This window comes from Ctenocephalides felis, unplaced genomic scaffold (genome assembly GCF_003426905.1).
Source record: "Ctenocephalides felis isolate EL2017-DRISC unplaced genomic scaffold, ASM342690v1 CF-g0.4_SCAFFOLD_01492, whole genome shotgun sequence".
In the NCBI taxonomy this organism is placed as follows: domain Eukaryota; kingdom Metazoa; phylum Arthropoda; class Insecta; order Siphonaptera; family Pulicidae; genus Ctenocephalides; species Ctenocephalides felis.
In genome coordinates, this window is record NW_020537646.1 from 32,451,287 (window position 1) to 32,474,556 (window position 23,270).

Below are 23,270 nucleotides of genomic sequence, written 5' to 3' on the forward strand. Positions count from 1 at the left end.
AAGAGTAAGGTTAACTATATCTAACCATTTTTTTTATACAAATTTGTTGTGAATATATATGACTGAAACAATTAGAATTTTTATAATACAATTAAATTCTAGATTTTAAAAAAATATTAACAATTTATGAAGCACCAGTTTCCTATATTCATATCAACATGAACTTACTGAGTTCTAGGTATAGGCCTTCTTGGTGGACTAATTGCCAAAGGATTGATAACAGGTTTTCCATTCACCAATCTAGTATGTTGAAATTAAGTAAATTCTTGACATAACTATATATGAAATATAATAAAAAAAAGGGTACCTCGTTTGGTTATGAGCCGTTTTAATTGGTTTGAAATGGCACAGTTCTTGTGTGATGCTATCATATTTCTTTGCAAATTCATCATTATCATCATAAGTTTGACCAAGCTCTTGTAATAAATAATTGCAAAGTTGAGTTTTTGGCGACCTAAAATTTGTAAACATACAATAATAAATTGTAAATGAAAATAAAACCATTTAAAGCTATTCATCAGTCAATATTATTTCACCTTGCTTCATGACATCTTTCCTTGTGCTAATTTCATTGAAAAACTTTTAATTAAGCAATCATATTTTGATGCAGATGTTGGAAGCTTGCTTTGTTCAACTGTTTGAGGATTAAAGCATTCACCTTAAATAAATATAAAGATAATTTAAACATGAGCAAGATATCTTAATTAACTTATTCAATATATTTACTGGTGTTCCAAAATTTTTTCCTACATTATTGCTTTGAATTTCTTAATGTTATAGTCATAATTGTATATAATATTTGTTGGAAGCGCCTGTCGGGACTGTGGGTATTTTTATTACTTTTGTTTCTTGGGATGAACCATTTGAACTAGAGGATTTATTAGCAAGCAAAGATGTATTTGATAACGAATCGGCCAATCTTTTTGCAATTTCTTCATCTTTCTTGATAGTTCTTCATATTTAATTCTGTTTAGCTCTTCTTGCTCCTGAAGCTTCCTGAATATCAATTGTTATAATTCATAGACACAGTAAATAAACATAGAATCAGTAAATTTTAAACCAAAATCTCATTTTGAACATAAAAGAATATTATTTAGCAAATATCATCTAATTTTGACTAGACTAAGCACCAAGTTTTTGATAATTAATTTCATCAAAATTTCATCCAAATTTGCTTACTTCAGTAATTCTTGGCTTAATTTATCTTCTTTTTCTCTTTCCAATCTATAAATCTCTTTTTGCACAGACAATTGTTTCTGGTATTCTTCTCTAATTTCTCCTGGTGCAGCTAACTTCAATTCTATAGGCTCATTAGCTAGATTTTTTATAAAAACAAATTAAATTATAGAGAGACATGTAAAATTGACACAATACATGAAAAAAAGACAACACAGAAAGATATTTAATACTAAAGATTAATACATGTTTTGAAAAATAAATAGCTTTGAAACCAATATTCTAGTTTTGCCTATTTTAGTGTTCACATAAAGACTATATATTGTCAAAATTGTCTAAATTTCCAAGGGATTTGTAATAAGCCAAAATCTACATGAAAGAATCTCTCAACACAGAAATAATTCAAAAAATAAGAATCAAAATAAAACAATGCTCACAGAACACATTAATAACCTTCAGCACAACATTGATTTCTTAAACCCGAGCATATTAGATTAGAAACCAATATATTTAGAAGAAGATTTAGTAAAGGTTGTCTAATATCTTAAGCAATAAAGAACTTGACATCTATTCGCTTTGCAATAATTACAAGATATTTCTCGGACATTTTTCAAACAATATTATTACTGAATGAAGCGTATCCCTTTTATTACTTTCCGAAACCATGTTTTTACCTGTTTGCATATTTTTTAAAAAATCTTTGTAAACACATTCATTCAGCATTTAGACTTCAACGACTATGTCAGAAATTTAGTTTTTTAACTCTAATTCTTAATTGGTTTTAAATGTTTGAACTACTGATAGCTTGGTGTTACAATTCTGTTAATTAGTGTAATGTAGTGTTTAATTGTTTTTGTCTGTAAGTACCTATCCAACATGTTGTATCAATTTTCTTTTCTAAATTAATTATAAAAAAACTTTTTAGTTTTCCACTGAATTACGGTCTTGATGAAGACTGAAACGTATGGATTAATAAAGCTGTTTTCCTAATTGCTTTAATTTTTTTGGTGATATTGTCTGATTCAACACACTCATTTTAATATATATATATATATATATATATATATATATATATATATATATATATGATTTAGTGGTTAATTTTGATGTTGAGATATATGAGTAAGTTCTTTGAAGGCAATACATCAAACTAAGAAAAAGCAGATTTATAAATTAATCTTAAATTCCAAACATTTTGACATACAATTTGATGTAATCTTCAGTGGATCTATAATGTAAAATATTTGAAATTTCTCTTTAGTTTAATGAGTGTTGTTGTTTTGCTATTTTTTAGTTTTTTTTTCTTTTATTTATAGCTTCTATATAAAATTATAATTCCCTTAGTTACCTAGTTTATATAATTTTTCCGAATTTTTTACCTTATAGATCAACTGATGATGACAACAAATTGTATGTCGAAACATTTGAAATTAAAGATTATTTTATAAATCTTTGTCTTTTCTTTGTTTGATGTATCGCCCTCATAGAACTTAATCATATATATATATATATATATATATATATATATATATACATATATATATATAGATTTCCATATTTTAAATTTTAAATTATAACACACTGATGATAAGACAAACCTAGTCTCGAAACGTTTGTGAAAATTATTATTTAATAAATTAGTGCAAAAAAAAGAGTGTTGTTTATTCATATTTCCAAATTAATATATATATATATATAATATATATATATATATATATATATATATATTAGATGGTGGAGTCTTGGATTTGTAAATATTTTGTAGAGCTTCGAACAGAATGCTTTTGTTTTTTATTAAATTTTGGATTCTTTGTTCGAAGCAAGATACATATATATTGTTGTTCCTGGAACAAAGAATTCTTGTCGGATTCCTTGTTCGAAGCATGACAATACGTACAGATCCAAGACACATATATATATATATATTATATATATATATAATATATTTAAAAAAAGATTATTCAGTAAAAATACATAATGAAGGTGTCATTAATAATTCATTTCATTATCAAACCATATTTGCTCATTTATTATATTCCTAATAATGCATAATAGCAGGTATGCGACTAAAACAAAAACCATGATAAAAAACTCAATTTTTTTAATGATTCTTGCACTGAAAATGTTTTATTTAATAATAGTTCATGAATTAAACCATGTAGTACACTATAGCCATATAACATTCCAATTTTGGTTTTAAGTAGCACCATATAATTAATAATACTACAACTTATTTTAAATGTCTAGTATGGTTTTAAGTGTAATGTATTTGACATTGAAAACTTACTACTGCTCGTCGTCAGTTCATATCCCTTAAATTTAGCTTCAACTTCTGCCTTAAAATTATTTTTAATGTATTCCCACAATTCACTATTAACTATTCCTCCAGTTTTTGAGGCTGATCTCAGCCATGAACCAATTCTAAGACGACAGATAGGGCAAGAAAGACTGTTGTTTTCAATCGTACAATTGAAACATTTAAAGCAAAATAAATGATGACACGGTAACGATACTGGTTCTATGATAATCGACCTACATATTGGGCACAACACATCACTAATTTTTAATGATTTATAGTCTATTATTTTATTTTTATATCGAGCATTCTTTTTCTTAACCGGCGCCATGTTTTTGCAGAATATCACTTTGTGAACATCAGCTGTCATTTGCTATAACCTTTACGAGCGGGATTTTTGTCAAATTATTCGAATGATGGCGGTATTAGTTTTGTAACGATATTTTATTTAAAATTGTTAGTGATTGGCGGTATTTTTATAATCACATATGTTAAATTTATAACAAACAAATTTATGCAATATAATGTCAATTTATAATACCCTTTAATTTGGCTCTTCATATTTAAATTATTTAAAAATTTATACAACATAATTATGTTTGAAATATTTTAGAATTAGTTGCATGAATGCCTTAAAGAAAGTTGTATAAACTTTCCGATACGTTTACATAATAAACTTAATCAATAAGAATTGAGATTATATTACATTTTCAACTGTTTATTTCAAAAATAATGTTTTCGCTTTCACTATTTTAGCTACTGATTACAGCTGACGTCCACAATTTTGAGGTACAGTACCTACACAACGCGGAATGTATATAGATGTTTGGCATATATTCTGATTAGATTATTATTCGCTAATTAGATTCGCTTGAGGGCATGACGAAATTCTAAACTTTGATGAATTTTTAGAATTCAATCGTTATCATAGGCCTACATTATTTTAAGAAATATATCATATTTATTGTCAAAAAGAACACCCAAATTACTTTGCACAAAAAGTATTCTCAGAAGCGCGCCCAACGAGGCTAAAACAAAAAATTCCCAATGATCTCATAAATAGCCATTTGTAAACGCCAACATTAATATTATTATTATTATTATTATTATCTTATTATTTCTAATATTGTTATTTTGTTATATTTTATTGCTTTTAACTTCCGTAGGGTAAGTTTTTAATGGGCCAAATCGAATTGAAAATTTTTACATTCTCGACGTTTTGAAGGTTTCTGAATATTTTGGATACCTCAGAAAAATGATGTGTGTGTGTATGTAGGTACGGATACAATTTTTCGTCCACGTTTTCCGGCGCACGGATTAACCGATCGTATTGATAGGGAGATGTGCTGATTAGTTTTTGGCAAAGGCAGGTCCAGCAGTTACGGAGATACGAGCAAAGAGTGCAGAAATAGAAATCGAGTTTTCGAGTGAACAGAGCATCCGATTGATGATCTAAAAACATTCAATTAGTAATGATTGGAGAAGTGATATTAGTTTTTGCAATGGCAGCCCAGCCATTCGAAGATTCAGAGCTAAATGTGCAAAAATGGCAGTTTTTGAGAGAACTAAGCGCCCGATTTGAATGATTTAAATAACTTTCAGCTTGTTTTAACAAAATAATTGATTTTGGAAACAAAAATTGTATAATTTTTTTTTTTGTATATCGAAAATAATTCAGATTTTATTTTTAATTCTGACTAAAGTTCTAATATAGTTTAACAAATAATTTTAACTTTGCAATTCAGTTTATATAATTCTTTTATAATATTTAGACAATGTTACATATTTTATAATAATCTATTTGAAAACATTCAGTATTCCTCGAACATTTCGTTACGGTATGGGAAGTTCCAGCAATTTGCCTTAAGCCATGATGCCATACACCCCACTAGTTCTAGTATTATTTTATTATTCAGAAATTTTATTTATATTATTTATTAATTTTTTAATTTTTATTATTATTTGCTTTTATTTTATATTAAATCACACTACGGATATTTTTTAATGTAAATTTTATCCTTTGCACTCTTGTTTATTTAAAATTTATGCTATTATTTATCATTATTGCTAGATGTTAATTATTTAACAGTTGTAATGAATATTGTAAATAAAATAAATGCCAAACAAATTTAACATTAAATTACGAAGAAAAGGCTCGGCCGATATTTACCAAAAATTAATCAACGCGATTCTCACAGTTTTTAATTTTTTTAAATCGAGATTGTGGACTAAAACGTGGGCAACAAATTTTACATTTAACTTTTCTGCAAACTACAAAAAAACGGCTTGGCCAATCGTCGCGCATGACTTACCAACTCCAATCCTACATCGAATGGCTGTTAAATTTTTTGTAATCGAAGCAGCCGCTACACATACACACATACTTTTTTAATTATAACATTCTAGATCCTCCCCCCACGAAGTAATGCCTAACGGCGGTTTCCGTGGGGCCCAGAAGCAGGGGAGCAAAGCGGAGGTTTTAGGCGCTTATTATATACCCAGGCGGTATAATTATATATTCAGTCGGACATGCCCAGATAAAATGACCAGTCTAGATGTCCTTCACTATATAAAAAAAACACATACACATGCTTTTCTCAAATTTGGTCTCAGATTCATTCAGAATGACTTGAAACGTCGAGAAAGCATAAAATTAGCAAATTGGATTTTTTCGCGTAAACCTAAAAGTTTTTTTTGGGAAGTTTATATAAACTGTCATTACAAAATAAAACTTTCGCAAAATAGAATAAGATCTTTAGTTACAAACTTGTACTAGCTTGTGGATTTGTGAAGTTCACAAAAATATTCTGAATTTAAAAGTTCGATTCGTATTGAACAAAAAATACATAATTTTTCTATATTTATTACATTACCTACATTATTAGTTTTCCATCTCTGCCCAAGCTTATCACACTTTTCTCAATTTGATACAAAAAAGTTATTATTGAAGATAAGTAAAAGCAAAATTGAATCTATTATAAAGTGGTCCAACTAAAAATTCTAATTTTAATTTTAGCAACACTCACTTGATAGGTCTTTTCATTTGACCTACAAAAGTAAGAGTTCAGCAAAAGTTGGAATTTCCGAAATTCTTAATCCCATTATGTATTCACTAACTGTGCCAATCTAACAGAGAAAGAACAGAATACTTTTCTAAAGAAATATATTTTTGAGTAAATTTTTGTTAAAATTTAATTAGTGAATTATACTTCATGAAAACTCTTGAGATTATATTTTATTTGATCCAGCTTAATCTTTAGAACTGCATGCCAATGTAAAATCACTAACTTGAGATACTCGCATGTATCTAATGATCATTTTTGATCGCAAAATGACCGTAGGGTAAGTTGTAGTGATGAGCCAAAAATCGAAAATGAAAATGTTTGCGTATCTTCATGTTTCAGAGGTTTCTCAACATTTTGGCATACCTCGGAAAAAATTGAAGTGTGGATTTTGTCTGACCACTTTTTCGGGCGCACGCATCAACTGATTTGAATGGCTCAAAAAACATTCGATTCCTATTGATAGGGAGATGTGCTGATTAGTTTTTGGCAAGAGTCGGTCCAGCCGTTTCAGAGATACGGAGCTAAATGTGCTAAAAATAGCCGTTTTTGAGAGAAATAGGCACCCGATTGGAATGATTCATGCTGTGTTGACGAAACGATTGTTTTTGGGGAAAAAAATTGATTCGGTACGGGGAAGTTCCAGCCACCTCCCTCAAGGCACAATGCAATACACCACTAGTTGTACTTTTTTAATTAAATATACTTTAATTAATTTAAATTCAATTTAGTAATTCACATGGTATATGTGAAAAATTGAAATCAAGCTGTTGCACGTAAATGAGTTACAGATGATTTCAGTAAATAACGTGACAAGAATTAATTCGCAACAATGAAATACAATCTGCATGCACACGTGCGCTAAAATGTCTGCCATTACGAATTCTCACCTCAACTTAAACCGAGAAAATTATGTAACTTAAAACAAATGATTTACGATTGAAATTCAATTAATTGTAAATATTACACTTAGACTAAATTTAAGTCATATGTTGTGCTATTACAAGACCGCAAATAAAACAGGATTGCATTGATTGACGATAGGAGGATGCATTGCTTCAAACGAACGTGCAAACATTGCAAATTAATTTAAACTATTTTTAAACTTCTTGGAAATAAATTATTTAAAGAATGGCACTTATAATTAACTTACAGCAGAAGAAGTTAATGTTTTTGCCAAAAGCCAAAAAAGTTTTTATTTTCAACGTTTCAAGTCATTCTATATCGTTCGAGACCAAAATTGGAAAAAAAAGTATATGAAGTCTGTGTAAGCTAAAATTTGACTTTTCTTCAAAAATTCGATAAGACCTCGCTTTGTTAAGTTTTTGGAGCCGAGTGATGCTTTAGAATTATCAGGAGTTTTCGCAGAAAATGCATCTACTTTGAAAAATTAAAATCATTTTGATAATTGGAGATTATGCTGACCAGTTTTTGGCAAAAGGCCTAATCGTTTCTTCGTAAAAAAAGTAAAAAGAAAATGACTTGGCCTTAACGAACATCGATTTTAGAATATATGAAACCGTATTTGTGCACTGCAATTAGTACAATTGCCGATATTATAATGTGTTGGTCGACAGAAGATTTACATGGAAGAATCACATAAAAGAAAATTATTCCAGCTTGAAGAAAGTTTCAAAAAACTATACTGGCTGTTGGGTTCCAAGTCTAAACTATCCACTTAATACAACAAACTTCTGTATACAAAGTAGTAGAAACCAATTTGGACCTATGGCCTTCCTCTCTAGGGTAATGCAAGTCGAATCAAAATAAACATCCTACAGAGATCTCAGAACAAAATCCAAATACATTCCTTATTGGCTAATCCATCAAGACTGCAACATATACACAATAGCAGAAAAAATCAGTAAATTCGCAGCCAAACACAAGACAATATTGGAAAACCATGAATGGTTTGCGAAATGAACTTGCAAAAAACCTACTCTCTACAAATCAGGAAATTATAAAAATTAAACCCACTAGATTTAGCACAGTTAATTTACAATTTAGATTTATAACTATTTTCTGTATATATTATACAAACTTAGAATACTATCAATGAGTAATATTTTAAAATATAATTTATTATTTTAGTCATAATCATAATAATTACTGAATGCCTTTAGGCAGTTGTAATTTGATGGAAATAAAAAAAATCAAGTGTGCTTGAAAGATATCAATTGGAAATAGCATTGATAAGTTTTTAATGAAAGCGAAAACTTTATTTTTGACAATTTTATCTAAATAGCTGAATCTCAATTTTCAATTCTTATTGATTGAATCGAATATTTATACATATCGTATTTATACGTAGTTCATGCAACTATAGGCATAAGGCAAAATGCTACTTACAACTAGTTAAAAATATTTTGTGAATTGTATAATCTACTTTACGTATTTATTGCAATAATAATTTAAACTTACAAAAATTACAATTCATAAATATATAAAAATATGTCAAAATAAAATAGAAAATGAAAATAAATTTATGAAAATTCTGAATGGGATATTACAATTCAAAATTTTCAATGAGAATAAAGGTGCTTACCTATATCACATCTAGGATGTTGAATTCCAAATAATTTTGCCATCTTGTCAATATGTTTTTTAAGTATTGGATAAGCACTAGACTTAATGCTTTACAAAGTTTAGTTTTTTAATTTACTCTTTTTCTAATTTACGTTTTACTCGCATTTGTTTGAGCAAAATTATTGGGAAATCAAAGCATGCCACTAGATCAATATTGAGAATTATTGTACAATATAATTGCATTAAATCATGTCCTCTATATTAAATTATATAAAGCACTCCATCAAGAGATCTCATGCACACCACATTTCTTGGTTGCAATTGTGGAATTGAATACCCAAAGCGAATGTATGAAACCTTATAGAAGATGCAATATTGGAATTTTATTGAGACAATGAAGTAACAGAACTTAAAAAAATCATAATTATATTATATATTCATTATATCTAACCTTTGATGATCCTTCAATAAAAACTTTCTTTTTTGTTTTTCATAATCAACCAGGACTCTAAAGCGTCTACATTTAGGTTTAACCTTAACAACATTTAGAAAGAAAACGTTAATGTTTTTTCAGCTATGTTTAAATAAATTTTATATAAACATAAAAATTTATATAAATATTTCTTAATTATTAATTTAAAATTCAAATGATACTTTAATGTTCGATGAAGGAATCAGTAAAATTTATACCATATACATAAGGAATTAGCGCAGATATCTGTTTGTTCCTACCATCCACAAAGAGAAAATAACAAGAAACTTTGTGTCTTAATTTTTCATGTATGCAAAGGAATTCTATTAAAAATCTAAACTGTTTGAACCATATTTTGCTATGTTCATTTCATCTTACCTATAAAAATACTTATAACTTATTGACCTAATGGTCAACTTCGATGAATTTCTATTATTATTTTTATTTTTTCGTTATTTAAAAAATCCATTAATTTTTATATTTGTTTATCACTATTCTGTATTTTTTATTTCACAAAATAAAATTTTAGCTCACATGCTCATACAGACACTAGTACACATATACCTTGTCAATATCATACTTTCATCAAATTTGGGATCAAACGATTCATAATGACTTAAAACGATGAGAAAATATAGAATTAGTAAATCAGATTTTCTGGCGGAAACACAAATTCCTATAAAAAATAGCAAATAGATATGAAATTTAATTTCTTGACATATTTCTTGCAGTGTTTTATTAGGTGTATTTTTATATGGCTTTTTGGAATATTAACAGCCAAAAGGTTTTGGGCAATTACTTGAACTTCTATAAGTGCAACTTTTTTTTTTTAATTTATACAATGTCTCTTTGAGCACATTAGTTACACGGTAAGTTTACTTTTCTTTTCAGTCGAATTTTGGAGGTTTGCGCAATAAAATGTGAGTAGTTTACATTAACAATCAATAACGATGTCGATACGATTGGAATAGATTATCGAGACAAATTTTGTTTTGTCACCTTTATTCACATGAATAGAAAATAAAGTTTTAAATATATTTCAAAGATTTAACATATTTCTGTCACGTAGTACAATCGATCTCGAATAACTTTGCGTATTACTTAATATGTATGAAATAAACGTTATATATAACAAAGAATAATAAGTAAATGAGAAAATTGACGACGAGTAAAAATATTTATACCTTATTAATTATAAATTAATAATAAGTCACAGATAGTAATAATATTTTCCTACAGTAGAAAGGCCTGCCTCTGGTTTGGGTAACATTTCGGAAAAAAAGTGTTTTAATGTATAATATATAAAATTTTGCTTACATTATAAAAGGATTCTCAGAATTTCAGTTTGAAGTACAAAATATTAACATAAATTTCATAAACGTCTAAATCTTGTCGGCTTAGTACTAAAATAACTGAATCTGTGCAGGAAATTGGTAATATATATTATTAGTACTCACACTAATAATGAATTCGTATAATTGTACAATTTTATAAGTTTTATATGTACTACAATTTATTTGAGGTAATTAAATGTTTTAATTAAACTAGTTTAATAGTGATCAAATAAGAAGATTGCATTTTCAGACCGGTATAACAGTAAATTTTCACTTCCAGTTATTGTACAATAGCAATAGAAATAGGAAATTTCAAAATTTAAAATAGAGCAACAAGAATTACCCAATTTGAGTAAAATGTACAGCAATAAGTAGAAGTTAAAAATATATATCAAAATTTAAAATAGAGCAACAAGAATTACCCAATTTGAGTAAAATGTACAGCAATAAGTAGAAGTTAATAATATATATATATATATATATGATATGATATATATATATATATATATATATATATATATATGACTATTTCATTAATGTGCTTAACGTATCACAGTACTGAAATTTTTGCAAAATAGTACAAATGAGAATACTGAATAATAATAAATAATTCTGAATAAATACTTATTAATTTAAACGATACGACATGAATGCGTTGTATCTTCTTCAAAAAATCATTTCTACTGTTATAAAAATGATATAAATATGATATTGTAAATTGTATTTTAAAAACCATTTGATTTATTTTCATCAGAAATAAGGTTCTCTATAAATTCCTACAAGACTAATAAAAAAGTTGTTAAATTTAAATTATAACAGAAGAATTAAAAAAGACTACTGAAAATCCATTCGATACTTCTTTGGACGTATTTCTTAAATATTTTTTAACTAGCTTTATGAGCAATTTATTTAATGTTTGTAAAACAACAATAAAAATATTAATTAAAAATAATAATGTTTGTAAAACAAATAGAAAAGCAATAGAAAACTGGTCGAACTGCCCATTATATTTTAATTACCAAAATGTTCGTCGTTTATAAAATTCCTTCCTATAAATTGAGATATATAGGATAAAGTATTTTAAACATGAAAAATATAAACAGGTCATTCCTTCAAATTTTGTAAATAAATAATTAACTTAAAGAACTAATCAAACAAAACTATAATTCTAATTTACCTGTGTTGATATGTACGTAGCATTAAGATTAACAGCAGATATGATTCGATTTGATTTAAGATTTAATGCAAATGTAAAAAATTGATTAAATTTTATAGATTATTTATGTAAGATATTTATAACAATTTTTACAATTTTATATTTTTATTTTATTAATTTAATCATACTATTAATCTCATTTTTGGAAATATATCATTAATTTGGTTTTATTTTCTAATTGCCGCTAAAGGTGTCACTCGATTCATGTTTTGAATAATTTTAGGACAAACTCATTGAAATTCATCAAAGGACTTCGAAAAACAAATTTAAGACAATGTTGCAAGTGAACAATGAAAGTTATAAAAAATTTAAATTGCATATAAACGTGTCGATCAGCTGGGCATTACATACATTGTATATACATACACATACATATATTTTATTATAGGCAAAAGTATTAATAAATTATGTTAATAATAAATGTATTAATAAATTATGTTAATTATAAACGTATTAATAAATTATGTTAATTGAATTTGCGTATAGCATATTATAATTATTATTTACGTTTATACTGATTACTTTTCATTGTTGACATCATGACATTGAAGTCATGAAGAAAAAATATTTCCGCATTTTTGTCTGATATTCATAAATACTTTTACATTCTCTTTGTCACCTATCATGAATTTAAATAGATGCTCATCTAAAATAACATATAATTTATCATCTCAAAATCATTCTTTTCATAGTATTTAGTTAATAATAATACAACCTTTAATTTGATAGGTTCTCTGACAAAAAATATGTTTTAGTATTCCCACTATGTTAAAAATAAATATTTTAATTTCAATTTATCAGAATTTTTCCAACACACTTCCAATTTGTTAATGTGTCCATAAATATATCGTTTGTGATTTTGACAGGTATTATGTTGTACATGTCTATAATATATCCTTTTTTCATTCAAAATGATATAAAAAATCTTATAATAAAAAAAAAATGAAATTTATGATTCATTTTACCAGAAATTGCAGTACTTTACTATAAAATGATTGCTGACATTACAAGCGCTTCTATTTATTTGTATTATTTTAATAAATTATAATCTTCAAAAAAAACATTACACATATAATTTTAAAAATAAAATATTAATATGTAGAATTGCGAAATTAGTATTTCACTAAGCCTTTTCACTGTTAAGTGATAAATTTTGCAGCTATGTGAAGTTAAATTAAAATGACAAATATAAATAAAATAACTAGTGGGGTGCATAGCATCGGGCCTTAAGGCAAATTGCTGGAACTTCCCTTACCGTAAAAATCTTGGTACGGAACCCAAAAAAATTTACACAAAATGTGTACACATTATTAAAATCTCTTTAAAATATCTGATAATTTGATGTACAATAAACATTTTTGACCGCAAAATGTCATTTTTTTAACTTATTTTTATTGAGAGTCCATAACCGCTGGACCTGTTTTCCCAAAAATTTAATCAGTTCTTCATCTTGTCAATACAAGTCAAATGCTTTTTGAATTATTAAAATCAGACGCTCCGTTCTCTTAAAAGCTGAGTTACTGTTTTTGGCACTTTTTGCCCCGTATCTTTGGAACAGCTAGACCTGCCTTCGCCAAAAACTAATTAGCACGTATTCTTATCAATACTATTCAAATGTTTTTTAAATTATTCAAATCGGCTGATCGGTGGTCCCAAAGACGTCGACGAAAATTTGTATCCGCACACACACACACACATACATCCATTTTTTCTAAGGTAAGCCAAAATATTCAGAAACCTTTGATATAAAAAAAATTTCATTTTCGTTTTTTTTTGCGATTACTATAACCTGCCCTACGAAAAGTTAAAAAACATACACATATACATACAGCCATTTTTTCTAAGGCATACCAAAATGTTCAGAAACCTTTGATATATAAAAATTTTCATTTTCGATTACTATAACTTTCCTACGGGAAATTAAAGATAATGAATAGTGAATAATAAATTTATACATTCAAATTTAAATCTAATTATATATTTGAATTAAACTAGTCATAAAAATAGCGACTAATAAAACGATTACAGTGACCAGTAATGCTTTTTACAGATAAATTTTCACTTCCAGTTGCTTTAGCAATTCAAAGAAATAATTTCAAAATTCAACTCTGGGTTAATATGAAGTAATTTACAATATTACTACTTATTTTACAATATTTGTAATATCAAATTACTATTTCAATTAAAGAAAATATCGATAACAGGTTTATATCTCTCGAGTACACAAGTGATGGGATTTTTGGTACATCTATTATTCTATTTAATATTCGAAACAGGTTTTGGTGAAGCACATTTATACGCCGAAGTCATGGAGAAATTTTTATTTCATCTTATTTTCTTGCGAATTTATAATTGTGGAAATTTTTAAAATATATAGGTAGCCTACTAAATCTGTCACCGCTAAAAAAATGTAAATGTGAAAGAATCGTGCGAATATTTTCTGTTACTGATACACTAGTAACAATATTATGATGCTTTATAAATTATGACAATAAATTTTATGAACTCTTCTTTATTTAGGAATTGTTGTTTGCATATGAATGTTATAAAGCATATAAATTCAGAAAATATGGAGAATGAGTTGCTCAAATAAATTCTAAATTGGTTATTTAAATATCGGTAATGTTGAAATTGATATTTAATTTTGCACATAAACTGATGTACTTGTAAACTTATATATATTAGAGTATTTCAAGCCTTGATTTTGCAACCAAAAGTTTCAGGTTCGATACCCACTTTAGGCAGTTTAATAACAAGCAATAGTGATATCAGTTTTCTCTTTAAATAGTATATCGAAAATATATAGTCAAAATAGTTTTTCGAGCATTGCTGCAATATATTGCTCATTACACTTTTCAAAAGATTTAAAGAGAGAATAGTCAACCATTGAGTTGCCTTGTAATAACAGAAGGTTAAGGAATTTTATCACAGCATAAATATATAAAAGTTATGAATTCAAGTTCAAACTAGTGGTGTATGGCATCAAGCCTTAAGGCAAATTGCTGAAACTTCCCGAACCTTAACGAATTATTCGAAGAATATTAAATGTTTTCAAATAGATTATTAAAAATATAGTGACTTTCACTATTCTTATTCCATAAGAAGTAAATATACAAAATTTAACCAATAAAATTTAAAATGAAGAAAATTGTCTGATATTTCTAGAATTAATATCCGAATTATTTTTCGATATTTAAAATTTTGTTTTGAAAATTAATAAAAATGAAATTCAATCCAAAACTGTCATTTTTCCACATTTAGCTGATTGGGTTGTCATCTGTCAAACAGACTAGTATTAAGTCAAAATCAGCACAGCAGCTTATAGGACTAATAGGTTCTGATTGCTGTTCAAAAATAATTATAAAAAAAAATAATTCCACGTATCGAAAAGTTTACGTAACTTTTCTAAAGACAAAGGGTTTTGTGGTTGCATTACGCGATCAAAAATTGGTAATTTTCAACATTATGCTGTATTTATTAGGCAATTCTGTACCTTTCTCCTTATGCATGCCTTGTATTTCAATAAATTTTCGTGAATCTTTACGAAAGAAACTCAGGCGATTTGCATATTTTCTCTCTATATCCTTATATAGCCATAGCTCCTGACTTGCATTCTTATATACATACAATGTTTCCAAATATATTTCGGGTGCATGACGGTGCATTAAAAAGAATTTGGATTTGTCAATGATTTATTGCAAGTAGACCTATATTTTGTAAGAATATCTTGTCTGACTACTTGTGTATTTATTTGTTGGTTGTTGCCTCGGTTTCGTTAACGAAATTCTGGTTTTGCATTTTTAGAATTGATAACAATCAATACTCCAGTTTTGGGGAAAAATGTGTAACATATAGAAGACTTTCTAACTTCTAATATACTATTTTGTGAATAATACTATATACGTATTTAACTTCCCTCAGGGTAAGTTATAGTAATCGCAAAACATCGAAAATGAAAATTTTGATGTATCTTTACGTATCAAGATCTCCTGAACATTTTGGCATACCTTGGAATAATTTATGTATGTGTGTGAGTGTATGTGTCCTGTGTGGATACAATTTTTGTCCACGATTTCAAGAGCACGGATCAATTAATTAGAATGATTCAAATAACATTCGATTGCTATTAATGGGGAAAAGCGGCGTTTCTGACAAAATGAAAAAAATGAAATTTAGTTTTTTCGAAAACGGAGCGATTCAAACATTTTACTAGTATTGGAGGAGTGAAATCTTTGCGAAGGCAGATCAAGCGGTTTCGGTGTTGCAGCGGAAAATGTTGAATATTTGACATTTGTTGGTCGAAAATGATTATAGCAGATCATTGTTATTGATTAATATAACTGTAGAAAAATTGATACATACATGATAGTTAGACTGGTATACAGGTAGACAAATAGACAAATAGGAAGACAAACAGTTAGACAGGTAGATAGAATGATAGGTTGACAGATAGGCATGTAGGCATGTATACAAGCATAATTGAAATGTAAATTGGTGGACAGGTATATAAGTTGACAGGTAGACAGGTAAAAAGGTAAGCAAGTAGACTGTGAGACAGATAGAGTTCATGTAACTTGCCTTAGGGATAAGTTTCACTAGCACCTAGTTTATTTTCTTTACCGATTTAATAAGTAAACATTGATGGTGTTGGCAATATTGGAAAATTTTGTCTGCATTTACAATCTTCCTATGAAATCTCACAATTAATTTAATTTGTTCTTATCTAATACCGATTATACAAATTTATAATGAGATATATGTACTTAAATGCATCCATATAAATTCTCTTTCAACTCGTGAACTATTTGAAATTGAATGATCGATCTAATCCGAGTATATTCAGGGCCGAATTTATACCTTAGTTAAAAATATTAATAAAATGAAAATACACAATAAATTTATTAATGAATATTGTTTAAAAAAAATTATATATTTTTGAAAAAAGTTTCAGGGCAAAATTATCTATTTAGGGAATCAATAAATTGTGCATAAATAAAACTTTAGATAAATAAATTTTGCAAGTATTATTATTATTATTTTAATCAAATAGATTTGTTGATAGATTTTTTATTATAAGATGTTCACAACCAAGATTTGAACTATAAGTCTAATTTCAATAATTTTCAGGAAATTCTAAGATAAAGCACATTTATATTATAGATAAATGCTGCACTGAATATATTTCAATTAATATTTCATAGAAAGTTATAATAAGCGTTATTTGAAACATCTACTGCTGGATTCTTCACAGGTCGAACGACTTAAAATGTCATGGATATAATTTTCATTTCGTACTATCTTAAATTTACATATATGCTTTAGTAATACTATATATCGGTGAACAAAATAACGATTTTAATCAAACTATTAAAAAATTTTTTTTTTTATTATTTTCTTATAAATTACAATCTATCTCAATAGGAAGACATTGAGTAATTAGTTTGACAAATAACAGAATTTTAAAAGGAAAACCCAGTGGTTCACCTTTTATTGATGTACTAAATTATACCTTAATTAAATTTTGGTATAAAACTATTAAAATATATGAAATGTAATCTACTTCCTGTAGTAAAATATTACAAAAGTTATAAAATAAATTATATCTTAATTAAATTTTTGGTATGAAACCATCAAAATATATGAAATGTAATCTACTTTCCTGTAGTAAAATATTACAAAAGTAACAATTGTCGAGAAGATTTCTGATGATGAAGCTATTTATTGCTCATAACATCCTATGCCAATCAATTTATTTCTGAATAGTTCAGAACTTGAAAATAAATGTATAAAGTTTCACAAACACAAAACTAATTTTAATGTAAAAAATTATTAATTTAATTCGTTACATTGTTTTGAATTTACGGAAAACATTAGAAAATTTATTATAAATTTATCTTTGAGTGCTTATTTCAACTAAACATGCTAACTCTTTTTATTAGCTTGTCATGAATTATTATGATAAGCTAATAAGAAGAGATAATGTGTCTTTAATTACTTATATTGCTATTTTGATGTGGAAAAGCTTTTAGAAATTATTGCAGGAACATATTACCTAATCTGTATTCTGTGTGCTTAATTACTTTCTGTGAATCAATGCAATTTTGATTTAACATGTTTTTATACGCATTCAATTGATTTAGAATACCATGCAATGACTTGTTTATTATTACCATATTAATATTACATATTTTGAGGTATGTGTATCTCGAAACTAACATAAAAATTAAATAATTGCATTCAAACAGTAGTAAATGCAAAAAAATAATTCCAATCTAATAATGTATTTTTTTATTTATATTAACTTGCCGTAGGGTAAGTTATAGTGAAAATTTTAAAACCTAAAAAAATGAATGTGTGTGTATGTGTGGAGACAATTTTTCGTCGAATGATCATAATTAGGATTTCAGGATTAACCGATTTGAATGTTTCAAAAAAGCATTCAATTTCTTTTGATGAGAAGACTTGCTGACAAGTTTTTAACAAAGACAGGCCCAGTGGCTTCGGAGATATGGAGTAAATGGAAAAGTGACAAAAATGATAGTTTATAAGAGAAAGAATCAACCGATTTGAATAAACATTCGATTAGCAATGATGAGGAGAAGTGGGGATTGCATTTTGGCAAAGGCAGGTCCACTCGTTTCGGAGATACGCCTGAGTTTCTTTCGTAAAGATTCACGAAAATTTATTGAAATACAAGGCATGCATAAGGAGAAAGGTACAGAATTGCCTAATAAATACAGCATAATGTTGAAAATGACCAATTTTTGATCGCGTAATGCAACCACAAAACCCTTTGTCTGTAGAAAGGTGACGTAAACTTTTCGATACGTGGATTTTTTTTTTTATAATTATTTTTGAACAGCAATCAGAACCTATTAGTCCTATAAGCTGCTGTGCTGATTTTGACTTAATACTAGTCTGTTTGACAGATGACAACCCAATCAGTTGTCACATCTCTGTTTGATATATTAGTATTACAATTTCTGCAATAGGGAGAGTATGGTGCAGCAATGCGGGGTGAGGGCTATTTTCACTTGGAATCATATTGCTATCTATATTATTTCCAAGTGAAAATCGTTGTCACTGCTGCCTGACAACAGGCTGCTCGAAGTGGGTATCGAACGCCAGACCTCTGAAACAAGTCTCGTCGCTCTTAACCGCTTACCTACGGGCGAGCACTATACGTGGAAAAGATCCACTTAATCCAGTTTATTGATTTTTCTCTGATATAACCACTTTCCGTAGGTAGATAATATCGTAAAAACATAAAATTATTAAGTTAGCTAATAAAAAATTAATCATATTTCCTAGTCCTAGTAGTCCAGTCATTATAGTAAGTTCACCTCTGAATTCAAGATACCCAGCTGTAAGTATGTAAATACTTGTATATTGACACCCTAAAGTTGTCTCAAAACCTACATATGGTAGGGTATCATTATCAATACTGTGTAGTTTCCATTCATACATATGTATAGAAGAATTTTATATAAGCTTATATATATGTAAATCTAAAGTATGCGTTAAAGAAATATCTCCGAAAGGCGATTTTCACTTCAGATTATAATTGAGATCTATTACCACATGTGAAAATTTGACACTGCTCGATATTGGACTGGCCAATATGACGGGCTCGCGTAAATAATAAATGAGCATATAATACTCAATAACCTCGGATTCTTCCCAGTGTTTGTACAAATATTTGTTTGTTTACAATCGCGATCGTGCAAAGGTCATGTTCAGAATTTCGTGCAGACTGAAATTTGACTAATATTTTATTATTAATGCGTACTAGTTAGAATCTCAAACAAACCGCGGTTTGTATGTATGCACAATTTCCTTACAATTCCAGCACCAGATCTTTAATACGTTTACCGCAAAATTTATTTGCAAATATTTACTTGTATTGCAAGGCTATTTTTTAGCATTTACTTATTTTCTCCTTACTGAATGTACGAGATCTATTTGTATTGTATTGATAAAATATGAGCTAGAAGTCATGTCTAGATTTGTAATTAATTTATTACCAAAATCTTAGTAATCAAATAATAATAGATTTAATTATTTACTGAAAATAAAGTTGTTTTTATAACCTTTTTAATGAAGAATTAGTTTTTTCTAATTGTAAGATAAAAACTTTTGATGTTTATAACATTTTGTGGATAGTTTTTTTAGCCGCAATCAGAACTATGAAATCTATAAGATGTTGGGGTGATACTTCTACTCAACTCTGCTTTTCAGAAGACAACCCAAGAGTTGTCCTTTTTCTGATGGTGATGACATATTTTAATTTATTTTATTATTAATTAATATAAACTAACTATCGTCATGATATGGAATAGGGCCGTTTTTAAATGGATACTTATTGATTTATATTAATGAAAAAACAAATGAGAAAAGAGCTAACTAATTATTTAATTCAATCAATATAATCTATTATACGCCTATTGTCGTTTGTGACAAAAAAGTATTTTTTACATTTCTGATCATCTTTATATTTTCATTTTCACATATTATAAGTGAAATATTTTATCTGTATTTATTTGATGTAGAAAAAAGAAAAAAATTATCTACATTACTACTCATTAATGAGAGCTTTGAACTTGCAACTACAATTTGAGATAGTGATGTAAGTTTTGGTTTCACTTTAAGAAGGTAAATAGAATTTCAGTGCAAGTAATATATATTAAATCACTATTACAAATATCTAATAAAAATCTCGTCACAAAGGGTATGGATAAACAATGAGTTGCCTTCTAATAACACGATGATAAAAAGAATTTATACGTCAGAAAAGTTCATAGAACTCTAACTCGTAAGAATAGTTTTGATTGCTGCTCAAAAATATATATAAAATATTTTATGAATTTAATAAGTGAATTTAAAAAGTCATCTTATCGTATCCAAAATTAATTTAACATTTATATATTGTGGAAACTATAAATTTTCAATAATTAGCATATTTATGAAAATGTTTCCTACTTGTTAAACGGTTCGCGCGTAAAAATCATACAAGGTCAAGGATCAATCATGTGTTCCATCGCTAACGAGCTTATTTAATTTATGTGTAAATAGATGAGAATTTATTTCCTATTACCAACTCATCATACAATGAGATGCTATTTATGCTCCAAACAAGTTCCCAAACTATACTATTATTGCAAATGCAATGTAATTCAGCAAGGCATTAGAGTAAAATATCAAAATTTTACACTCCAGATTCAATAAAAAGTAATTTTACATGTCAAATTGCATATAAATGTATAAATTTTATTGAGAACCAGAGATTATTACAAGCTTAACCATCATAGGAAGCTTAATGATACTTTTGTTCAGGTTTTTCATCGACGGAGTAATTATGCAACTAAATACGCAAAAACACATTCTGAAGTTACACAGAATATTCACAAAGAAGCATTATTTAAAAATAGATTATACCTCATTTGGATTGACCATATTCATTATTTAAAATAAGACGAAAATAAATTAATCATTCGAACAAAACTGTTTGTAATTTGGAACACAATACTTTTTTTACTTTATTCTTTTTGACCTTCAATAAAAATTTACTCATATATATATTGTTTCATATATATTTTTAACAGATTTACTTAACGAACCCTATGAGCTGTTGCGCTGGCTCCTGAAACAACGTGGATCTTTGTAGATGGCAACCCAAACGGTTGTCTGATCTCTTTGTGATCTATTTATTATTACAATTTCGGTAATAATGAGAAAAAAATTATTGATTCAACTATGCAGAGTGCCGGCTATTTTCGGCATGTTATCTATATTAAAAAGTAAATATCGATGTGCCGACTGCTTGACATCTGGCTGTATAAAGCGGGTATCGACCCTTATTTCAAAATTACAAATACTATTTAAGAATGCAATATAAAGCTTTTTTAAATTATTTTTTTTTAAATCTGAATTACTGACCAAGAACTTTATTATTCGATTATATGTAATATAATTATCTTATATTTTTGGATCTATATGTTTTCAAAACTTTCAAACTTATAAAATGTTGTTCAATTTTCTTCATAATTATTTAAGAATAATTAGAACTCATTGCAGGCAGTCAAAAAGTTCATTTTCATAATTTTTGTTAATTTTTCTACAATGAGAATGATTTTCGAATGTGAAAGGCTATTTTAACCTGCCTAATACAGACTTTTAAATTTTGTAATTTTATTCTCAAATAAGAGCGAAGATTCAATTTAGACCTATACTTTTCAAAAACCCGGGACAATCCGGGACAAAAGATATAAATCCGGATTTATCAATGTTTTATGGCACCTAAAAATTTAAGCTTAAAGCCTTGAGTAATCTTTTAATGAAGTAACTTAACCAATCCTATAAATAAAAACATTACTAAACAATGAATAATTTAATGATTTTTATTTAATAAAAATGACAAAAATCTGTTTCGTTTAGAAATTTGGCAAAATAATAATTAATTCATTATATGCTTTCTAACAAACAACCTGGAAACTAACCATGTTTTGTTAATCCAGCAGACAGGCACAAATTTATATTTCGTGAAATTTTGGGAAAAATCAAAAATTTAATTTTAGTCAAGTGTGTGAGTATGATGTTTGTAATATATTATATTATCGCAATTTATTTGAGCTGCAATAACAACTAAGGTTTTAAATACCTTCTTTAATCTAGTATGATGATAATTCTACTAAATTGCACGTGAAACTTTATTCATGTTTGAGTAACATTTTGATAGAATTATAAGCCGTCATTAGAAAACGATAAAAGTAAGAAACGTATGCATAAAATTTATATCGGCTAGTAATTAACTATTTTATGATTTAAAAATACTCATTAATCCACAATAAATCAATATAGTATTAAACGATCAGAAATTACTATCATAGCCATAAAATTTATGCCACTATATCAATTTTATTAGACAAAAATAAATATATTTTAATTACTATTATATTGTGTAATAATAGAGATAGATTTATATATAGTTTAAAATAAATGAAAAACAATGAACGGAATAATTTTTACACATCAAGACATCAAGCATAATGAAGCTTTGCTTGCTCAAACTAATTAATACCAAATATTTAAAAAATAAAAACACTATAATTAAACTTTTCATAAAAAATTATATCATTTAATATTTGTCGTTTGCTAAACCTCCGTGTAAAATAAATTTAAATGCTTCATC

General features: G+C 27.3%; 1 protein-coding gene across 1 annotated transcript in view; it reads left to right on the top strand.

Annotated features, from left to right (window-relative positions):
• The window catches only part of LOC113371128 (O-acyltransferase like protein-like), a 22,936-nt gene extending 19,560 nt beyond the window's left edge, over positions 1 to 3,376 (top strand). The window contains exon 13 of the mRNA XM_026611774.1: positions 3,269 to 3,376. Coding sequence (XP_026467559.1) covers positions 3,269 to 3,376 — 108 coding nt within the window. The remainder of the gene's footprint in view (positions 1 to 3,268) is intronic.
• Positions 3,377 to 23,270: the final 19,894 nt, after the last annotated feature.